The sequence below is a fragment of the Alnus glutinosa genome, chromosome 14, assembly GCF_958979055.1.
Source record: "Alnus glutinosa chromosome 14, dhAlnGlut1.1, whole genome shotgun sequence".
NCBI classification, from domain to species: Eukaryota; Viridiplantae; Streptophyta; class Magnoliopsida; order Fagales; family Betulaceae; genus Alnus; species Alnus glutinosa.
The window spans coordinates 2,275,244-2,297,562 of NC_084899.1; the positions used below are offsets into that span (position 1 = coordinate 2,275,244).

Consider the following 22,319-nt stretch of genomic DNA (forward strand, 5'->3'; position numbering starts at 1 on the left):
TTGAAGAAGAAAAAAAGACCAAATCTTTACATCTAATTAATCAATACTGTATTTGCTTGAGAGTACTAAATTGGGGTTTGTTGCTTTATTCAGAATTTTGTACATCCACATCAAAAGCTTAATTAAGTACTTGATAATAAATATCACCTCACTGGAGCCTTATCCTTCGTCTTTTCCCGTGTCTTTGGAAATGTAGCTCAAACTCCACTACAGCAACTGCAATTCCCTTTCAAATGGCTTTATAAGAATACATGTAGCCTCGAAGCTTTCTTATTTCTTCTGATGACTCCCACAGTAGATAATCCACATACAGGCACATTCCAGCTCCACTGCAATTCCCAAGCATGTATGTGTATTTCTCAGTGAACATATTGTTACACACAAATGCAGAGACAAATAAGCTATAACATACCCAACAGGCCCAAATGGAAGCCAGATAACATCCCACCGGAACTTTGGCAATCTACACCCAAGGAAGTATCGGATAAGTATACAGATGATACAACTTAACATGTTAGAACATAGAGCAGGATATCAATACTAAAACACACTTCACCAAAAAAAAAAAACATTTTACTAGGCCAAGAACCTAAAGCCAAACCGTGTTGGAACACAATTTCTGTAGCTCAATGCACAAAAATTGAACAGTAAAGAGTGAAACACGATTTAATTAAATGAAGATTGAAAGAATCTTTGATTGAAGAAGGAAAAAGAAAAAAAGAGAAAAAGCATTGGATGGCAATGAAGCAAAAGGAATGAGGGAGGACAGAAACCTAGAAATTTTACATCAACAGATGCGCAGTGCAAAATATTCTCTTGTTTGCGTTTTTGAAATGGAAGTATTGAAAATTGGTTGTAGGAATAGAAAATGCCCCAAGAGAGAATATGTACGAAATTTGACATACCTCAACATGTAATATAACCAGAAAACTGCAACTATAATGCCAGCAAAGCACGAGTACCACATCCATTGCCTGTGATACTTCGAGTTAAGAAGTAGCCCTATGATGGCCAATGAGCATGCTAAAACAGCTAGCCAATCTGTTCAAATTTAAAATCAGGAGTTATATCTGAAAAGAATTTAACACCAATTGCATAAAACATAACATCAGTCACAATATCTGATGCCAAATTTCCAGATTAAAGTCAAATGATGTGTTGAGGAACACAGAAAAAACTGTTGCCTGGCCACACTTGAAACTAGTCCAAACGCGACATCTCATGAAACAATGAATTTGATTGATAACCATGACTAGGTAAGGTATTAAAAGAGCCATATATGCAAGGGCCAAAAATAAACACTAATTACGAAAAACTAGTTGAACACTTGATATTAAGGCTCTCCCACAATAAATGAAATACAATCAGCAAAAACAAAAGCTAAAAGATGGTGATAAGCACAGAAATGAACCTGCAGATATAATCATCCACGAGTCCACCTCCTCCATGAAGTAAGCATGATACCTCTGTTCATCAAAGAACAACAGGTTAAAGTTAATTGAACAAACACCAATTTTAAAAGCAAAAAGTCATGAGATGCAATATGCAATCATATAGCCGCTAGTTTGAACTTCGTAGTATTCAGAAATCTCTGGAATGCCAAAAACAAACAAACAAGTTCCATATATCTACAAAATTTGATATAATAGTGTAATACATAGCATTTCCAACACCCTTTAGGGCTGTTCAATTACCCGAGCCACCAACATGACCTGAGGGGTTCAGACCTCACCAGTTGGCTCGAAGGTCAGAACCCTTTCTTTTTTATTTCCAACTGAAGTTGGGTTAGAAGTCGGAACCGAACCGAACCCAACGATTGTTTTACTTCAAAATGGTGGCCACCAACCTCTAAGCCGATGTTGTTGGTGTCGGCTTGACTCAGCAACTCCTAGGGCGTGGGTCGCCTTGGAAGGCACATCTATCTTCTAACTTCCGCCGGGTCGGAAGTTGGAGGGTGAATACTTCCAACCCAACTGGATTGGTACCCACACCTAACACCCTTATTAGACCATGTTCCTAGATTAACAAATTTTATTGTCACAAATTTTGTAAAATCTACCATTTATGACAACATAACCAACAGCTTTTGTATGATCCTAAAAAATGTAACCATTATCAATAGTATATTTGTGATACCCCGAATTGTAAATGTTACATCCCACATTGGTTGGATGGACTGTGAAAACACATGTACAAAATGATTCTAGTGAACGCCAATTATAACTTTATTAGTCTAGCACAATGGCTAGTGCTTTCCCTGGACCATTATATATATAGAGAGAGAGAGGGGGGGGGGGGGGGGGGGGGGGCAGAGAGAGAGAAGAGAAATATGCTAGATACTATAATTCTATCTAACAATGCTTACATGGCACTCTTAACCGACCATTAGATTTTTTATTTTATTTTACTTAACAAAGATTAATTCAAGGGTTAGTTGTGAGTGTCACGTCAGCCTTGTTAGATGAATATTGGATAGAATTATAGTCTCTAGCATTACTGGTATATATATAAAATATGAATAATGCCTGAGGTCATAAAATAAGACTAATGAACTGATGGTTGAATTTTAAGAACTCCACCATTGAGTTACCCTAAGCCAAAAAGCTTGGAATAGCATAATGAAGGATTCCGTACCAGTTCCCATGGAGATGAAGCCTGCTGGAAGATGGAGTACAAAAGAAATACCACAAAACAAAAGAGAATTGCTGCGAACAGACTCTACCAAAAAAACACAAACCAAAACAAAAAGAGTAAATTGGATTTCATTATTCGGCTAAAAATAAATCAAGTAAAGAACAGAAAGTTAAACATTAAGTGGAGGCCCATTTTTGTTTTTTGAGAAACCATATAAAATACCCTCCATAGACGACTCTGTTGAGCTTGAGTCTTTTCTAACGATCGAATCAACTCCTCCTGTTCTGCAAATATATACGCTAAACAATTAAAAGCTTCCAGCAAGCGATAACCTCCACATTCAAAAATTGAATTTCTTTTCTCTACCCACAATTTCTCCGCCCCCAACGCAGATTTACACATAATATATATATATATATATATATATATATATATATATATATATATATAAAAAGAGAGAGAGAGAGAGAGAGAGAGAGAGAGACCTTGGGTGTCCATGGGACGAGAATCGTCGAGTGTAGGGAGAGAGAAGTTGTCGTCGTGATGAGATTTACGCCATTTTCTGGTCAGCTTATTCATCGTCACGACTCACAATTAACTCCCTCTGACCTCTTACTTTTCTTTGCACCGAACGAAACTGAGAGGTGTTCGGGATGGCATTCTAAAATGTTGTACATATACGGAGATTCTAAACGACGACATGGTCCTACTGCGTTACCACACGTGCTAGTTTTGCGCAATACAAAAATCGACTGCCGTTTTGGAGTACAGAAGATGTGCTATCGGTACACTTTACACACCGGCTAACATGCCATATTTTTAAGCGGGTTATATATATTTTTAATTTGTTTATAAACTATTTAAAATACGTTATATCGACCGATGTATAATAAGTATAATAAATAGGTATAAAGAATAAAATTATTCAAAAAATTATAGTGATCGTCTTTTTGATTTAGTAAATTTCAAACAATTTAAGAAATTATAACTTTACAGTTAATGAAAACACGATATTTAAAAACACAATCAGCGTTCTTGATGCACACAAACATAGTTCAACTTTTATAATTGTGCATTTTTTTAAATGCATTCTTTACTTGCCGCATAAAAACTTGAATTTTTACACGTTTTTAAATCGTTATTTTTTTGAGACGTACTTTTAAATGGAACAATATCTACAATTTAGCTTAAAAAATACTTGTTTGGCCTGCAAAATAATTAGGCAAACACACTCTCAATCATATTAGGCAGCGCTTACATTCCATTACTCATGAAAGCGTCTAAATCCCTTCAATTCGGTGTCCAAAGAGTAGAAAACCATCTTGATAACCACGAAATGATAGCACAAGACTCAATTTTACCAATTGGTAATTGGTTTTATGTTTACCTTCGACTTCGGGGCTCAAGCGTGTAATCGCTAAAAATGAATTTCATACTTTTCAATCACATGCTAATACGTGTCAACAAGTTAAATAAAAATAATAATAAAAAATAAAATGTCTGTCTTCTATTTTTCTTTTCAGTTTCTTATAAAAAGAGAATGTACAATAATGCTCCGTTTGTTTCGGCGTAAAATGATTTTCTAGAAAATTATTTCGACATTTTCAAGTGTTTGGTGGGGGCAAAAATAATAGTCAACCGAAAAATGATTTCTGTTTGACCAAAAATGCTTAGTAAAGCGTAAATCGTTTTCCGAAAACGCCAGATGCGGTCGATCTATTTTAAACGACACAGTCGACCTTCACGTTCAAGCAGCCGACCACCATCGAAATATTGCCGGTATCGGAATCCGACAACATCCGGTTAATGTCGCCCGAATCTGGAGACGAAATTCGACCACCTTTGCCGGAATCCGATCAGTCCAGATCCGGCCTCTCTGGCCGGAATCCGCCCACTTTCGCCGGAATCAAATAAAAATGGTCAGAATCTTGTTGGTCAGTGACCGAATCTCATCATCGACGATTTTTATATTATTTTATATTAATATTTATATGTTTTGAATAAAAATTAATTTTTATAGGTTAAAATGATTGAATGAAAATATGAAAAATATTTATGATTTTTTGTATGCTATTTTATGTCGAAACAAACGGAGCATAAAATCATATGGCATAAATATGCCTGTAACAATTGGGCAGACATCAACAGCACATCTATCACAAATACAAGAAAAAGAAAAAATAAAATAGTACGACAGATCAACAAAGCATAGAAGAACAGCACAAGAAATGGGAACATGGAAAGTTTAGGCTTATGCAAGGAAGAAAGCCATAACAATAACTTACGGACATAGCAGAACAACTTATATTGGATTATAGATGCAAATTACTAAGCTAAATGGATTTGGATCAAGCGCTGTAAAGAAAAAAATTACAAGAGATTTCCTATAGTTTTCTTAACTGTCTAGATTTAATTTTAAGTTTACTAAAAGAGGGTATAATTAAATCTGGACCATTAAAAAAACGACAAAAGATCTCCTGCAGTTTCTTTTACAGCATCTAAATCAATTTGCAGCAACAGAGTCCAACTCAAAGATCTGCTCTCCCGGGATATCTAGGGAAAGGAATAACGTCTCTGATGTTCTCAATGCCGGTGGCGAAAAGAAGCATGCGTTCAAACCCAAGACCAAAACCACTATGTTTTACCGTCCCAAAGCGCCGCAGGTCAAGGTACCACTCATATGGCTCAAGAGGCAGCCCCATGTCTAGTATTCTGCAACAAAAGAAATGCATCCCATTAAGATTGCCTTCCTCAATTCAAATTTACAGATTCGAAAAAATTTAGCAAGCACAAAAAGTTCTCAGACCTTTGCTGAATAACCTCCAAACGCTCCTCCCTCTGGCTTCCCCCAATCAACTCCCCTACCTGAAATATAAGACAAATATCAATTTGTTCATATTCAAAGAAGTGAAAACTGAAATCAGAACAAGTACATGGAAAGCAAAGAATAAACATGTATAATAAGAAAGCGTACCTTTGGCACGAGCACATCCATAGCAGCCACTGTCTTAGAGTCATCATTGAGCCTCATGTAGAATGCTTTGATACCTTTTGGGTAGTTATAGACAATAACAGGCTTCTGAAATTTCACCTCTGTCAAGTATCTGCAAAATTAGGAAACCAAGGGCTTCAGAAACTGCTGCTCAAGTAGAAAGAACTTGAAAACTGTAGTCACATACCTTTCATGTTCAGATGCTAAATCAATGCCCCATTCCACTTTATTATCAAACTTCTTGCCACCTTTCACGGCCTCTTCTAGAAGTTCCACAGCCTCAGTATACGAAACACGCTCAAAAGGGGTGGAAGCAACCATTCTTAGACGATCGATGCAAGTCTTATCAAACTTATCAGCCATAAATTCCATATCGTCAAGGCAGTTGTCAAGTAACCACTGACACATAAATTTCACATATGCCTCTGCACAGTTCATATCATCCTACAAAAATAGCACCTTTAAAATTACCTCCATGTGTAATACGTTTCAACATCACATATATGGAGGTGCACCACAAATAGATTAAAGCCATTTCAAATACTGTTTCCAGGATATTAATTATTTTTTTTTATAATATTTCCAGGATATTGAATTTTAACGTAGGAGTTCGCATCTTAATCCCCAGATTTTACAATTAACACTGAAACAGAACAATGGATGACCATAGGGGATTTAAAATGACGCATTGGAACAAGTCCCATTATCATGGAATTCCAATGCTTGGACGAAGATATTGTCATGGTTGATGTAATTGCAACAACTATTTTATTAAATTAGTAAAGGGAACTGGCCACACCAGGATTTTCCAGAAATACAAACACCTATTCACATATTCATCAACAGCATTCAATGAAACTCAAAAAGCTTTTGATCAGCCTTCACAAAAACCAGAAATATTAATGAGCTTACTAGATGTAAGTTTCACATACCTTGAGTTCTGCAAAAGCTATTTCAGGCTCAACCATCCAGAACTCAGCCAAATGCCTTGAAGTGTGAGAGTTTTCAGCTCTAAAAGTGGGCCCAAATGTATAGACACTACTAAGACAACATGCGTAAGATTCAACTTGTAATTGGCCAGAGACAGTCAAAAATGCTTGGCGGGCAAAGAAATCTTGTGTGTAGTCAATCTTCCCATCCTTTTGGGGAATACCAGGTTTCAGCTTTGATCTCTCCTCCAGTTTTGCTAGATTCTCTTTTGCTTTCTTTAGTTCAGCTACAGAAGCATTGATCTCCACTTTGCCCGCTTTGGCAGATTTCAGTTGAGCAACAATGTCTCCTTTCTCCTTGACAAGAAGTTGAGCAGCTTCTATATCAGCTGCCGATGGAGGAGGATTCTTGATCAACTCCTTCTCCAACTTATCAGCTTCACTAATCAAAGTTGTAACTTGAAACATTTCACCAGCACCCTCACAATCGCTAGTGGTGACAATCGGAGTGTGAACATAAAGAAATCCGTGCTTGTAAAAGAATGTATGCGTTGCATATGCAAGGGCATTTCTGATTCGAGCAACTGCAGATATCTGTAACCATAGCATACTACTTTAGAGAACCACAAGAGGGTTAAAAAATAAAGCAGAATACCATTTGCACAAGGATTCTATAAATACATCAGAACTCAATCAGCAAAAAATCATCACATGATTTCCATGACTCTTAAAGAGAAATGAATAAGCAGTTAATTTACATCAGAATCCCATCAAACATGCGATCCAAGATTTGATTCTATTACCTTGTATCTGGTAGCAAACTCAAAATTGGTACAAAAAACCACATCCCATTTCTGCAAAGCACATTTTTAGTGCCTATACTTGTCAAAAAGTTCAACTAGTTGATTGCCCAGATCTTTTGGCATGTAAGGAGTGAATCAATAAGAAATAATCACAAACACAATGCCACAGAAAATCATTTCGGAAAAAATGAGCAAACACCAGCCTTAAAATCAATAAACTCAAGCAATATACACAGAAACTAAAACCTATTATAAGTGAATAGATTAAAAGAAAGAAAAAATGAATAAATTTTCCTTTCATACACTATTCCAGAAATTCGCCAATTACAACATCCTATTCTAATCGCAAAAGTTCTCTACCAAAACCCAATAACTTGATAACTAATAAAAAATAAACGAAAATACATATCTTTGATAAGAAAAACGAAAGCATTTGCGTAAATAAGCAAATCAAACACACACACACATTAGCACCTGAACTCACCGTGTTGGTTCTCGGCCGAAGGTGCACGACATCTCTGAGAAACTCGAGCGTGAGCCTGGTCTTCGGCAACGGGTACTTGGCCGGGTCAACCGGCCCAACATGGACTACCTTCTCGCCCCGGAGCTCCACCTTCTGCTTGGTCCCGGCGGGAGGAAGCTTCAGCACGCCGTCAACGACTACGCACGTGCCGGTCGGCACGAGGGGGCTCAGATCCGCCACGGCCGCGTCCACGATGACCTGCAGGTTCCCCGGGCACGACCCGTCGTTGAGCTCCAGGAACGCGAACGCGTCCTTGTCGGCCTTCCGGCCCGTCTTGACCCATCCGCCGACCCGAACCCGGTGCCCCGAGAGCCCCGCGCCGCCGTCGGGCCGGGACACGATGGATCGGATCGGCACTCGGTCGGAAAACTCGGCCTTTAAGACTTCGGATGATGAAACGTTTAGGGTTGTTGCGGCTAGTTGGCCAGGTAGTGAAGCTGAGTCGTCTGCCATTGGTTAGCCTTGGCAAATGCTCTCTCTCCCTCTGTCTGAGTCTGTGGCTTTTGGCTAACGGTGTGTTAGCCGAAAAACCCTAACAACGAATTTTATAGGCTGTGTAGAAATGATCCACTGCTTCTGCTTTTATTGTAGACACGTCCTTATTACGGATAATACTAGTACACGTGTCAGACTGTTAGTGCGAATATGTACGCCGGCAATACGAGATTCCAGAAGCGGGATTCTAGGCGTTAAGTTTATGCCCAGCCTAGAATCTAAAATTTGACGCTGGCGTGACCAGCACGTCGAATTAGGAAACTTTTCTTTCTTTCTTGTCTGGGGAATAAATCGATTACATACGTTTGAATATAAAACTTTTTCCAATTAAGCTTTTTTTTAAAAAAATAAAAATAAAACACACAAAATACTCAAAATTATTTTTAATTCCACGTTAAAACACCTTTTTCAAACACAATGCAAAAAATATTAACAAATATAACTTATTTTCAGAGTATTAAATTTTTATAATAAATAATGATTTAACATAATATTAAAGCAGAAGTTCTAAATTCAAACCTTATCTCTTTCATTTATTTCAAATTTTAATTAAATATTACACGCATTGGGTATCACCTATTAAAAAAAAAATTGAGCTCATGCGTGAGAATGAGTGTTAAAATATGCTTAAATGATTAAATTTACATTTTTCAATGAACTTAATTTTTTTAAAAAAGTAGTGATTTAACACTTTTGATTTAACGTACAAATTTTCATCCTAGATTTATCTCTATTGATAAGTTATATATTTTCTACAGTTTGAGATTTAAATTTCTTTAGTAAGTGGTATATTTTTTACATTGTTTTCCTAAATAACCTAATACTTGTAAGAGATATCTAAGTGTTTAGGATTTTATTCATATTTTAATATACATGCGGATTTTGCGTGAATCTCACAGATTTAATAATTAATTTTTAAAATGAGAGATCGGAGAATGATCCAAATAAATAGTTGGTTATTTATACATATACGGTAATTTATATATATGCACAAATTAATTATTAGTCTATGGATGCTGATTTGAGTTTTATATTTAAGTAATGTTACATGCAATACTCATATTTCCTTTTATTATCTCAAATGATTATTATTATTAGATTTTAATCAATATGTAATTTTAAAAACCGTATCACATTTAAGGGTAAAATGTGATATAAATATTGCATATAAAATTTATCCTTATATTTTTATTTTTTTAATATACTCTATAATCCGTCATTTTGAATCCACTTTTTTAGTAGATTTTGTTGAATCCACTTTAGATTTATAAAAGTCATCTCAATTTTTTTTAACAAGAGAAATGATCCCTACACTCATTTCTCACAACAGCCCTACAACAAGCTGACGTAGCTGGTAATATTTTATTATTTTCTTTGTTTTCTTTTTGTAAAAAAATAATAAAATATTATCAGCCACATCAGCTTGTTGTGGGGCTGTTGTGAGAAATGAGTGTAGGGATCATTTCTCTTTTAACAAATGGTTCCTCTTCAAAAAGCACAAATCTTAATAAACTGATTTTTAAATGCTTTTTACTCACTTTTTATAGAGATGTGGTATTTTGCTACCCCAAAACACAACTCTTGACCACCTTAGAGCATTTTTAGTAGCCTCACCAAATTAGTTTTTTAGCTATTTTGGTGAGCCAATTTGATGAAAACTCTTAAAAACCACTCCCAGCAGCCTCACCATTTTAACCAAAAAAATTTGATGACTGAAATTACTAGTCAAATTAGACCAGGCATTTTCACTCAACAACCCACTCACCAAATTTTGTTTCACATTTCTCTCTCACATGATTAGCACACTTTTTTCCTTTTTTTCTCTCATTTTCTTCTTTCATCCCCCATCTCTCACACGATAATGTCCTTATTTCATGGATATAAATGATTTTTTATAAAAATATTATATAGAGAAAAAATAAAGAAATATGAAAAAATTATTATTTAAATGGAATAGTGAATATTGACTAGTTAAAATGGTGAGGCTGCTGGGGGAATTTTAATAAAGTGGCTCATCAGAATAGAAAAAAGTAATTTTTAGTTATTTTGGTGAGTAAAATTTGGTGAGGCTACTAGGAATGCTTACACATGTGGTAAGGTGATCCCTTAGCTAACTTTAGGGTTTTTTTTTTTTTTAATAAATAAATAAAAGTAAAAGTTGCCACGTTGACAAATATAATTAAAGTGTCTTAAGGTGATAATGTATTGTATATCATTTTTATATATCAAATTCTACTACTATTACTTTTAAGGTTTTTCTTTTTCTTTTTTATTTTTTTATAATATTAAAATAAACCTATTCTTAATTTTAATGCATCGTTTGGTTTGCGGAATGACTATTCTATTAGGAAAATGAATAGAAGGTGGCAGAATGGAATGGCTATTCATAATCTTTAGTTTGGTAAGAACTCATATATTTTAATTATAATTCAATCAAAATTACTAAAAAAACCCCACATTTTTTTTTTTTTTTTAAAAAAAAAGAAAAAAAAAAGAAAATCAAATTATTAAAAAAAAAAACAAAAAGAAAACCCATGGGCGGCTGACCACCAAGAGCCGAGGGTGGCCGCAACCCCCCAGAGTGGTCTCCGAGGGTGGCCGCAAAGACAAGCCACCCCCAAAAGCGGCGACCACCCCCGGAACACCTCGGGGGTCCACCACAAGATGTTCCGGGGGTGGTGTGACCACCCTGGCTCCATATACTGGCTAGCCGGGCACCCAGCCACTGAAGGGTTTGATTTTTTTTTTTTTAAATAAAATATAAAATAAATTGTTTTTTTTTTTAAATATTGCCTTTACCCCAGAGAATACTTATTCCTCTTATTTTTTTAAAGGAATAAGTATTCCTCTTTCGTAAATGAATAGGTATTCCAATGGGAATAACTATTTCAATAAATAAACCCCTACTAAACAAAAGAATGACTATTCCACAAGAATAACCATTCCATTCTATGGGTCTATTCCGCAAATCAAGCGAGACCTAAGTTGAAAAGAAGAAAGTACAACACAAAATAAATGCAACGATTAAAGGTTATTTTAGGCAATGAACAGACATTTTGGTATAACTAATTACAGAAATATGCATTATTAAAATCTATTATTATATAACCAAATAAGTAGAAGGAATTACTCCTTTCAAGTTTAGATTATTTGATTTAATAATGAACTTATCGAACATGTATTAAATTTTGAGACATGGTATTTGGTATTTTTTTTTTTTTTTTGTATTTCTTATTTTTTTTTTTAACGTGACACTGTCAATTCACATTTAGATTAATCTTAATTATATAAAATCAAATCAAATCAAATGATGATTTGATAATGTTATATTAATAAACACGAAAAGAAAAAGAGAGAATAGTAATAAAATACAAAATTACATTTCTCATAAATTTCACCTACCTAATGACTAGGGTATATTGTAGACGTCATGGATTCCATCACTATCTATGCAATTTACTTTCTATTTTTAATTAAACAGACATATTGAGCCTTATTTATTAAATAAAAGTTTTAACTCACACAAAAATAAATAAAAAAAAATTAAATTTAATAATTTTTACACTAAACAACAAATTCCTATAAATTAAATGAGAAATGATATTTACGATTCTTGTGTACAACAACTATATTCACACAAGACACATTGGAATGGAGCCCACACACTGGACCCCACCCCAATATGTCTTGTATAAGTATAATTATTGTAAGGGTGATGTCTAACTATCATTTTTCAAATTAAATATTGCAAATATGCGCATACGAGACCGACATGGCAACATCTGGCACAAGGCCATCATCCATGGCAGGCTTCAAGTAGAAGAAACACTCAATGACTCTTTTTTTTTTTTTTTTAATGAATAAAATATTTTATAAGGCTCAACTCAGCAACCAATACACTCAGGTAAAAACTGGAAACAACTCCTGCATAGGGACAACAAACCCCTAGCTAGGAAACCAAGAGAGAAAAAACATCAACGACAACCCTACTACTTCCAAGAACACAGCAAGCAACAACATAATACAAAGACCACCAGAACCTGCTATTAGTAGACACAATCAACTAAAGCAATCATCCAAAAAACAAACACCCATCTACAAGATCAAAACAGAGAAATCAAACCCCCATCAATCCTCAAAGACACATAGGACTCACAACATCCTATCACTCCAGAAAATGCAGATTCCATTTAGCAACAAGGTTCATATACTTCTTGAAATGGCTGATCTTCCCTTTTGCTACAATCTTCGCTCGAGCTTCCCACCTAACACGAGTCAAAATTGCTTCCTCCATGCGTGGAGTGTTATTTTGTAAAAGGTCGTTCCTCTACTTCCATATATGGTACACAGTAGCTACTCAATGACTCTTTTGAGTCTTTTTTACCCTTTGATGCTCAGATGCCAATTCCCTATTCCACCGCTTCATTCTCGAAGTTCCTCCCATCTTCCTCAGCATATTTCCCCTGCCTTCTGTACATGTAATACAGAAGATCAATGCGATCTCCCATGGCAAAAACTTTTCATATAATCTTCAAGATAATATGTTTTTGAAATAAGTTATAATATATATATATATAAAACTCATATTGAATCACGTTTAAAATTCAGAAATTATTTGAACTTGAACACTTGCATTTAATTTTTCTTTTTTAAAGGTGATATGGGGCGTCCGGTGATTGGTCGTTGTAGGGGGTTCTCTAGTGGTGGCGCGTGTGCCACACGCATTGCCACTGGTAATGGTTCTCTTGAAAGGCAGCTCTTGTTTTTTGAGTTTACCTGAGTTGTTTGTGTTTGTGGTTCATTTGACAGTTTATTCTGTACTTGTATTAAGCTAGTCATTAGTTTTTGTTCAGAATGTGTGGCCGATTTTATGTTCAAGTAAAGATTTATGTCAACACATAGACACTATTCTGTTGGTTAGATTTTTTAGTAACAATTGTCTGTATTTATGTGAATCTTTTAGACTCATGTTGGATGTACACCTTTGGGGTAGTTGCTTATGTTCACCTATACGATGTTTGCTGCTATAACGTGGATTTCAATAATGAAAGTTTCCCCTTCCCTTAAAAAATAAATAAATAAATAAAATAATTGAGGACTATGATAGTGGGTTGCAGTGTGGTATGTATGCTAAGGGCCATGGGCCAAACACTTCCATCTTCCGGGCCTAATAGGCTTGAGGGATATCTATGCGCCTCAAACAAAGCGATGTAGAAGAGATCTCCTGTGGGCCTTCGAACTCGGCCCACAACACTCAGCGTCCTATATATACCCTCCCAAAACCCTAACCCTAGATTTCTCACTTTCTTTAAATAGAGCGACACAATCACTCAGCGGCCGAAGAACTCTCGAGCAATCCACCATGGGTAATCTAATACACCACTCAGATCTCTCACTTAGGGTTTCTATTCTTTCTGTGTTTTCCAATATCTGATTCAATTTTTGTTCTTTTTGATGATTTGTGTGTGTGTGTGTGTGTGTGTGTGTTTTTTTTTTTTCTTTTTGTCAGGTAAGGTACACGGATCTCTAGCTCGTGCTGGTAAGGTGAGAGGCCAAACCCCCAAAGTGGCCAAGCAAGACAAGAAAAAGAAGCCCCGTGGACGCGCCCACAAGCGCATGCAATACAATCGCCGATTCGTCACCGCCGGTATGTCTCTTATTTGTATCTTTCAAATTATTATGTATTTTCCAAGTTTATTTGATTCTTTTTTATCTGGGTTTTGCAATTACATGGTTGTATGATAAGGATTCGAAATGGGGTTTAAGAAATATGTGATTTGAGAGGTTTTACTGTTATGATTTTGATGGGGAACCTTGTTTTTTGGGTGATTGTAGTGGTTGGATTTGGCAAGAAGAGGGGACCAAACTCGTCGGAGAAGTGAGCAACATGCTTTGAGAGGATGAGGAGCTCTTTAGGGTAAAGATTTTTTTTTTTGGATAAATTTTCATGTAATGTCAAAGACTGATGCTTATGTTAGTTGTGGAGTTATGTACTGGATTATGATTTTGTTGGAGTTATGCTGATCAATTATTTTGAAAATGATGAGTTTGTATTATGGGTTTGATGTTTTGAAATTGATCGTGCGTTTGCTGATGAAATGGGCTAATGTGGTTACATAAAAGACTAGTTTTAGTGATTTTGTTGATTTTTTTTTCTTTTTCTACGCAAGTCTCTCTTATTCTTAATGTGTACTTGAGATATGCCCTTTTGCCTTATAATAAAATTCGGTTATAAAACAAAAAAGAATTATGAATTGGATGGAAGCAGACTTTTGGTATGCGTGGCTCTTTGAGTTCATTTGCTATCTATTAATTATTATTTTTCTTTCGTTTCTATTCCCCTTATTCTGTGATGCATATGAAGAGAGAACTTGAAGTTGCATATGTTGAAACCTTTATGCTGCAACCGTTGCAATTATGTTTGAACTGCTTCTCGAATGAGGAAACTGAGAATATTTGTCTAATGCACGGTTTGTCTTGGAATAGGATCGAGTCATTTCGTGGTTAGGATTTAATGTAGCATTTAAAAAATGACATCTACAGTACTGTTAGATATAACAAGTGCAAATCATGACCATAAAATGACTTCTCCATTTCATAGGATATATCATTTATGGGACTGCATTCAAAAAATGACATCTGCACTGTTAGATATAACAAGTGTAAATCATGACCATAATATGGCTTCTCCATTTCATAGGATATATCGTTTATGGGACTGCATTCAACAAAGGACATCTACACTGTTAGATATAACAGGTGTAAATCATGACCATATCTGAGGATCCTTGTCCGTGTGTCTTTATGTCTTTAACTTGTCTGTTCTTCAAGCTGGATTAACATCTCTTCAACAAATTACCAATCTCATAGGTTGAGAAACCTAAGAGCTTGATTGTGTAGTAGCACATGTTCTTGGAATCAGATGGATTTTTTTTTTTTACGTCTTTATTACCCTTTCCCGTGGGTTTGATCATTCTTTTCGTCTAGTATAAGGGGTAGGTCTTTTAGAGGATTTGGGGATTCAAGGCACCAATAAACCAAGTCGTTTTTGCAAAATAATCTCAAACTCATGCTCTTGACTCTCATATTTTACTCGTCTTCTCATCGAATTCTCTCTTTTGTATGCACAAACTCAACTCTGTATATGAATTATCTATATAACTCATATGTATGTGTGTATGACTTGAGCTCATCCCTGCTGGATGTACTTCACCGGTGGCATGGTGCAGAACTTTATGGCCGTGTGATGATTTTGAATCTTTTGACCATGGTTTCTGCTCCTCATTCTGAGCATACATCCATTTGAGGAAGGATTTCAAGAACTATCCGAGAAAACCAAATTTCAACTTCGTAGTGTAAAAACAAAAAGAAAAAGGAAAAAGAAAGGAAAAAAAACTTCACTTATCACTCTAGCGTTTTTATTTTTATTTTTAATTTCATTAATCCGTTAGGATTTTTTTGTTAAATCTGTTAAAAATTTTAAAATATTCTTGTATTTTTTTTTTAAAAAAAATTATAAATCTTTTAAAGAGGTATTCTTGCAAATTTTGTAATGCTTAAATCATTGTAATTTATTTTTTTAATATAAAAAAAGGTAGGGTAGTTTAGAAATTTTGACATTCTCTATTAATATTTAATAAAAAATTTCAATAGGGTATTGAAATTGAAAAATGCAAATTTCGTAATGTTTAAATCATTGTAATTTTTTTTTTCCTCAAAAAAAGGTGGGTTAGTTTATAAATTTTGATACTTCTCCATAAAAAATTTCAATAGAGGGTTGAAATAGAAAAATATATATATATATATATATATATATATTAAATTGATACTTTTTAAAATTTAAAGGTATAATTACAAAAGTACTGAAAGATTAAGGCGTCGTTTGATTTGTGGAATAAGTATTCCATTGAAAAATGAAATAGTTATTATCAGGAATAAAAGAGATCGGAATGGAATGACTATTCATACTTATATATATATATATATATATATATATTAAATTGATACTTTTTAAAATTTAAAGGTATAATTACAAAAGTACTGAAAGATTAAGGCGTCGTTTGATTTGTGAAATAAGTATTTCATTGGAAAATGAAATAGTTATTATCAGGAATAAAAGAGATCGGAATGGAATGACTATTCATACTTTTTAATTTGGTTACAACTCATATACTTTAATTGAAATTTAATCAAAATTACTAAAAATATCCTTACATTATTATTATTATTTTTTTTTAAAAAAAAAAGTTAAAAAAAAAACTCAATTATTAAAAAAACTTTTCTTTTTTGGTTTTTGGAAAACCATTGGTGGCGGCCCGCCGACCACCTACCAAAAGGGCTGGGGTGGCTACAACCACCCCTGATGGACTCTTAGGGTGGCCGTCTCGAAGCCAATAAGGGGTGGCCTGTGCCACTTCCAAATGGTCCGGGGGTGGTGCGACCACTCTCGACTCCTTATGTGGTTGGTCGACCACCCATTGGGGTGGTTGGCTGATCACCCCAATGGGTGGTCGGCTAGACATCGTGAGTTTTTTTTTTTTTTTTTTTTTTTTTTTTTTCTTTAGTTTTTCGTTTTTCATTTTTTTTTTTAAAAAAAAAAAAGAGAGAAAATATAAATTAATGAGTTTTTTTTTTTATTGGAAATTGTAAAAACCACCCCCATTTTGGCCTTTTGGATGGATAGCTATTCCTCTAAGTTTTTAGAGGAATATGTATTTCTCTTCGTAAGGAATGAAAATAGCTATTCCATGGAATAAACCCTTACCAAACAAAGAAATGTCATTTTATTTCAAGGATCTATTCCGTGAACCAAATGAAGCATAATGTGTTAAAGTGACGTTTTTCTAAAAAAGAAGAGGAAAGAGAATTGTTTCTCTGACAAAAATGTTCGATTGTTAATTTCTTACCACCTCCAAGAAAATTTTGTTACTTTTCAAACTGTTATTTTAATTCGGTTAGTTAATCGACTTTTGTCGGAATGCAGTCGATGAATTATTTCGGTTAAGTAGGTTAATAGGTGGTCGGTTAAGTCGGTTACCATGGGTAATGAAACGACGTCGTTTTGATTTTTTTTTTTTAAAAAAAAAAAAAGAAAAAAGAGAGAAAAGAAAAAAGAAAAAGATCAAACGTTTCGTTTTTTACTAAAACGACGTCATTTCGTTTTATGTCGGTTCGATTGATCGGTCAGTTAAAAGGCGGTTCGGTTAAGTTCGGTAATTGTTTAAAAGGCGGTTCACCGAACCGACTTTTGGAATAAAATTTTATACTGATTACCGATCTAAAATTAGTCGGTAGAGTTGATAGGCGGTCGATGGCAATTCAGTTTGGTTCGGTAAATAGTCGGTAGGCGATAGTTAGATAATTTGTCTGCCCCTATGTCGAGGTCAAAAGCATTCACTTCAGAACTAAGAATGAAATTGAAGCCCGTAAATGAGACACTTTCTAGTTCTGGAGCCAAAACTTCTATCGGCATGATGAAATGGCTGAAAAAGAAAAATATATGGAGCACAAACATAAAAATACAATCCTTCCCATTTTCGTTCTCTGTATCGGCCAGGAGTTTTCTTAAAGTGCAATCCTCGTTGTAATTATCTTTTTGAATTGGTAATAAAAACTTTCCGTGATTATTATTTAACATGTTAATACGAACAATAAAAATATAATGTATTAGCCAAAATTCCATTTCAAATTTGAACCCCGTAAAGTTTGACATTTAAATTAAAATTATCATTGGATTAAAATTTAATAATAATTTATTATTTTAGAACTCATTTCAATTGTGGGAAGCGAAAAAAGACTTGAATCTTCCTTTTTAACATTAGTACTCCTTATTGTAATTAAGGTGAATGCACCATATAGAAGCACGTCTTCGTCAAACCCTGTAGGCTGTACTAGAGTGAATGCCCTGATTCAAACCATCATCGAGTCTCATTCTTCATCACAATGAAGAAGTACCCTGGATTAATCACCTCCCCATAAAATGAGAAGAGAAATCTTATGATCCCATTCAGCAGTTGCATTTCTAATTTGTTCTGGATGCCCAATGAAGAAGAAGAGCATATATACTGATTGGAAAAGATAATGGAAATCTAAACCAATAGCATTCAACAAGTTTACCTCTTAAATTCTTTCCTTAATGCTTCGTTTGTTTTGGCGTAAAATATTTTCGGCATTTTTCGGTGTTTGGTGGAGGCAAAAATAATTGTCAATAAAAATCATTTTCAATTTGACCGTAAAAGTCTCCTTAATTTTTTGAAAAACGAAAGTCGTTTTCTGAATTAAAATCTTTCTTTAATGCTTTGTTTGTTTTGGAGTAAAATATTTTCTAAAAAATATTTTCGGCGTTTTTCGGTGTTTGGTAGAAGCAAAGATAACGGTCAACAAAAATCATTTTCAATTTGACCGTAAAAGTCTCTTTAATTTTTTGAAAAACGAAAATCGTTTTTTGAATTTAAATTTTTTATTCTTGCACGCACGTTTGTGGGAATACGCCACTGCTGGGTAATGGAGTTTATTAGTAGTCTAAATTTTGTTATCCGATTGCTGGATTCAAGCGGACTAAATTCCGGCCAAATGGGCCGTAATCTAACTAGTACAGCTAGAGTATGGAAATTTCTACAGGATTCCGGCCAAACTAGGCCAGATTTCGGCTGAACTGGTTAGATCGGAACCTATTATTGGATTATTTTTTATGCCGTTAGTATTTTTTTGTACGAGCTAAACGCCGAAAAATATTTTCAAAAAATAAAAATAATTTCGTTAAAAATATTTTACTACGGAAAACACTTTACGTCGAAACAAACTGAGCATAAGTTCGATAAGAATTAAGATCCCCTCAAATTTTTTGCCCGAATTTGATAGAATTCGGGCAGGTAGTTGTGAGTGAGCATTTATGAGACCCACCTGACCAAATAAAAGTTGGGCTGCCCAACTGCTTATCCGGTCAGGTGAATCTCATAAATGCTTACTCACAACAACCTGCCCGAATTGTATCAAATTCGGGCAAAGAATTTGAGGGGATCCTGATCCGTTGGATAAAGCTTTCTTTTGAGAATGCCCCGAAAGTGCCACCCTTTGTGACGGAATCCGGGGTAACATAGAATGCACCGCACCGCCTCCTTGGAATTTAGCAACTGTAACCACTAACCACCTTCAAGTTTATGCGCTTGTTTAAAAGTTGAATTAAACAGTAGTCAGGCAGCAACGAAGGTGCCACGCACTCTGCAAAACGCATATATTCACTTCATTTGCTATGAAAAAGAGGAACAAGAATTCGCGCGCTTTTTACCATGGCATATATTCGCTTGACGGCTTGAGTGCAGTTGGTAGACATAGGTGAATGCCGACTGGTTGTGTCATTGGGAAGATGATGGGACGCATGGGGGAATCAAACTTTCCCAAGGATTTTTTTTTATTTATTTTTTATTTTTTATTTTTTAAGATTTTGGAGATCGAAGACAAATACCAGATTATATCAAAACTATAAAGCATTGCAGCCTCTCTGCATGCAAGCGTATTTGTGCGTCTGAGAGAGAGAGAGCAACGCAATCACTCTGCTGCGGAAGAACTTGATCTCTAGCAATCCACCATGGGTAATCTAATACACCACTCAATTTTTCCAATATCTTATTCAATTTGTGTTCTTTTTTTAGTGATTTCTTCTTCTTTTCTTTTTTTGAAAAATAAAAAATAAAAAATCAGGTAAAGTACATGGATCTCTGGCTCGTGCCGGTAAGGTGAGAGGCCAAACCCCCAAAGTGGAGAAGCAAGAGAAGAAGAAGAAGCCCCGTGGACGCGACCACAAGCGCATGCAATACAATCGCCGATTCGTCACCGCCGGTATGTCTCTTATTTTTGCTTTAGAAAATTAGAAATTGCTTTGTATATTTGAGTTTATTTGATGCTTTTTGGTCTGGGTTTTTGCAATAACATGGTTTTATGATTAGGGTTAGAAATGGGGTTTAAGGAATTTGTGGCTTGAGAGGTTTTAATGCTATGATTTTGATGGGGAAGCTTGTTTTTTTGGGTGATTGTAGTGGTTAGATTTGGCAAGAAGAAGGGTCCAAACTCGTCAGAGAAGTGAAGCAAAGCTTTGAGAGGATGAGAAGGCTCTTTAGGTTAAAGATTTGTTTGGTTTTCATTTTTCATTTCATGTTATGTTAAAGACTCTGATGCTTATTATGTTAGTTGCTGGAGATAAGTGCTGGATTATTTATGATTATGTTGGAGTTATGCTGATCAATTATTTTGAGAATGATATGAGTTTGTTTAATGGGTTTTATGTTTTGAAATTGATTGTGCGTTTGCTGATAGAGAGATAAAACACTAGTTCTAATAATTTTCTTGATTTTTTTTTTCTTTTTTGTATATTTTGGTGTTTGGTACGATCGAAAATCTTAGTCAATTTAAAAACGTTTTTGGTCAACTAGGAAAACCTCCTCCTTTAAGCTGCATAAAATGGTTTTCCTTTTTTATTTTCGTAAATCATTTTTCGAGTTTAAGCTTTTCATTCTCGCACGCACTATCTCTTGTAATTCATCATCCACTGTCATTGGCGGTTGCCGGATGTCACCAGCCTTTATCGCTGGAGTTTGCCAGGCGCCACCACCAAAGTTTGCTGGAGATTGCCTACCATCGTAACTGGAGGTCGCCCACCGTCGTCGTTGCCGTCAATAATTTTTCATACGAGTCAAATATCAAAAAATATTTTCAGTTGAAATCATTTTCCTTAAAAATCATTTTCATTACGTTGAAAATATTTTCCAACAAAAAAACATTTTACTTTGAAACAAACAGAACCTTACACAAAATAAAGTTTTGCCATTTCTTCATAGCTTGTGTAGATCAGATCAATTATGAGAGAGTAAATACCTCCATTATTTGAGGATAAGTTCTTTATTTCCTACCATGTCTCTCCTTTGGATGCCTAAAGCATGTTGTGTGTGTGGGTGTGAAGAAGACTAGTAATTCAACCTTATTTTTTATTGATTGACATAATGAAGGTTAATGGGTCAACTCCACTTATATATAGGGTGATGGGCCCAAAAAATGGAAAGATTATGCCAATCCACACAAAAGAATTCCAAAGCACAATCAAGTCCAAATGTGTTTGCAATTAACAAGTTAAGAATACAATGAGAGAATGCATGTCATATAACAAGCACTTACAAACACGTAATCCAAGCAAATAGAATGCTAGTGTAATATTCGAATAACACAAGTAGTGATCACTACATATTCGCATAAAGACTAACGAGACTAACTCACAATGTCTCGTATCACAACACTAATAATGTCATAGTTAACATAAATGCACGCAAAATAATATTCGGCAACACAAAAATACTCACGATATACACACGAATACATAACTCACCCTAATTAAATACAACATAATTCTCCAACAACCCCGTATGAGTCATATGCTCATCCCAGCTGGATATATATTTTACTGGGGATAGAAATTTCCTACAAACTTACATATAAAATTGACATGTGTCTCTTTGCATGTGAAAAACATATGTTATTTAAATAACATGTGCTTCTTACATGCATTTTTTATAGCATTAATAAAAAAACATGTGAGAAAAAGGACACGTGTCTTTTTTATATGTGGGTTGTAGGAAATTTCTGTCACTTTACTGGTGCCATGGTTTGTAGAACCAAAAGTTTGTGTGGGTTTGATTAGAAATGGGTGTTTACTTATTTGGTGGCTCCTTCCGTTACTGGTAACTTTGATGCAGAGCTTTTATGGCCGTGTGATGGTTTTGATCATGGTTTCGGCACCTGTTTCTGAGCAATACGATTTGTTTATAAACATGCGTTTGGACCAAAAGCATTCACTTCAGGACTAAGAATGAACCTGAAGCCTGAAAATGAAACACTTTTCTGGAGCCAAAACTTCTAATATCATGATAAATGGCTAAATGAGAAAAACATCTGGA

At 34.9% G+C, this 22,319-nt stretch overlaps 4 protein-coding genes across 5 annotated transcripts; 2 read left to right on the forward strand and 2 right to left on the reverse strand.

Annotated features, from left to right (window-relative positions):
- Positions 1-13: 13 nt before the first annotated feature.
- LOC133856494 (uncharacterized) lies at positions 14-3,297 on the reverse strand. Its single transcript, XM_062291536.1, has 7 exons — positions 3,120-3,297; positions 2,857-2,918; positions 2,635-2,718; positions 1,412-1,466; positions 906-1,041; positions 413-463; positions 14-329 (listed from the first exon to the last, which is right to left on the reverse strand). Exons 1-7 carry the CDS (start codon positions 3,211-3,213, stop codon positions 230-232), a joined length of 582 nt encoding a protein of 193 aa, XP_062147520.1. The 5' UTR covers positions 3,214-3,297; the 3' UTR covers positions 14-229.
- Positions 3,101-20,647, forward strand: LOC133856495 (small ribosomal subunit protein eS30z/eS30y/eS30x-like). 2 transcript variants are annotated; one of them, XM_062291538.1, is made up of 4 exons: positions 3,101-3,119; positions 19,916-19,967; positions 20,077-20,214; positions 20,412-20,647. In XM_062291538.1, the coding sequence occupies exons 2-4, from the start codon at positions 19,964-19,966 to the stop codon at positions 20,456-20,458; spliced, it is 189 nt and encodes a 62-aa protein (XP_062147522.1). In that variant the 5' UTR covers positions 3,101-3,119; positions 19,916-19,963; the 3' UTR covers positions 20,459-20,647. The 2 variants fall into 2 exon arrangements, with proteins under 2 accessions (XP_062147522.1, XP_062147521.1); XM_062291537.1 differs by lacking the exon at positions 3,101-3,119 and having other exon boundaries at positions 19,850-19,967.
- On the reverse strand, positions 4,921-8,417 carry LOC133857258 (asparagine--tRNA ligase, cytoplasmic 1). The gene is made up of 6 exons (XM_062292454.1): positions 7,843-8,417; positions 6,559-7,149; positions 5,814-6,070; positions 5,609-5,738; positions 5,441-5,499; positions 4,921-5,346 (listed from the first exon to the last, which is right to left on the reverse strand). The coding sequence occupies exons 1-6, from the start codon at positions 8,332-8,334 to the stop codon at positions 5,163-5,165; spliced, it is 1,713 nt and encodes a 570-aa protein (XP_062148438.1). The 5' UTR covers positions 8,335-8,417; the 3' UTR covers positions 4,921-5,162.
- On the forward strand, positions 13,612-14,432 carry LOC133857343 (small ribosomal subunit protein eS30z/eS30y/eS30x). The gene is made up of 3 exons (XM_062292578.1): positions 13,612-13,742; positions 13,886-14,023; positions 14,212-14,432. The coding sequence occupies exons 1-3, from the start codon at positions 13,739-13,741 to the stop codon at positions 14,256-14,258; spliced, it is 189 nt and encodes a 62-aa protein (XP_062148562.1). The 5' UTR covers positions 13,612-13,738; the 3' UTR covers positions 14,259-14,432.
- Positions 20,648-22,319: the final 1,672 nt, after the last annotated feature.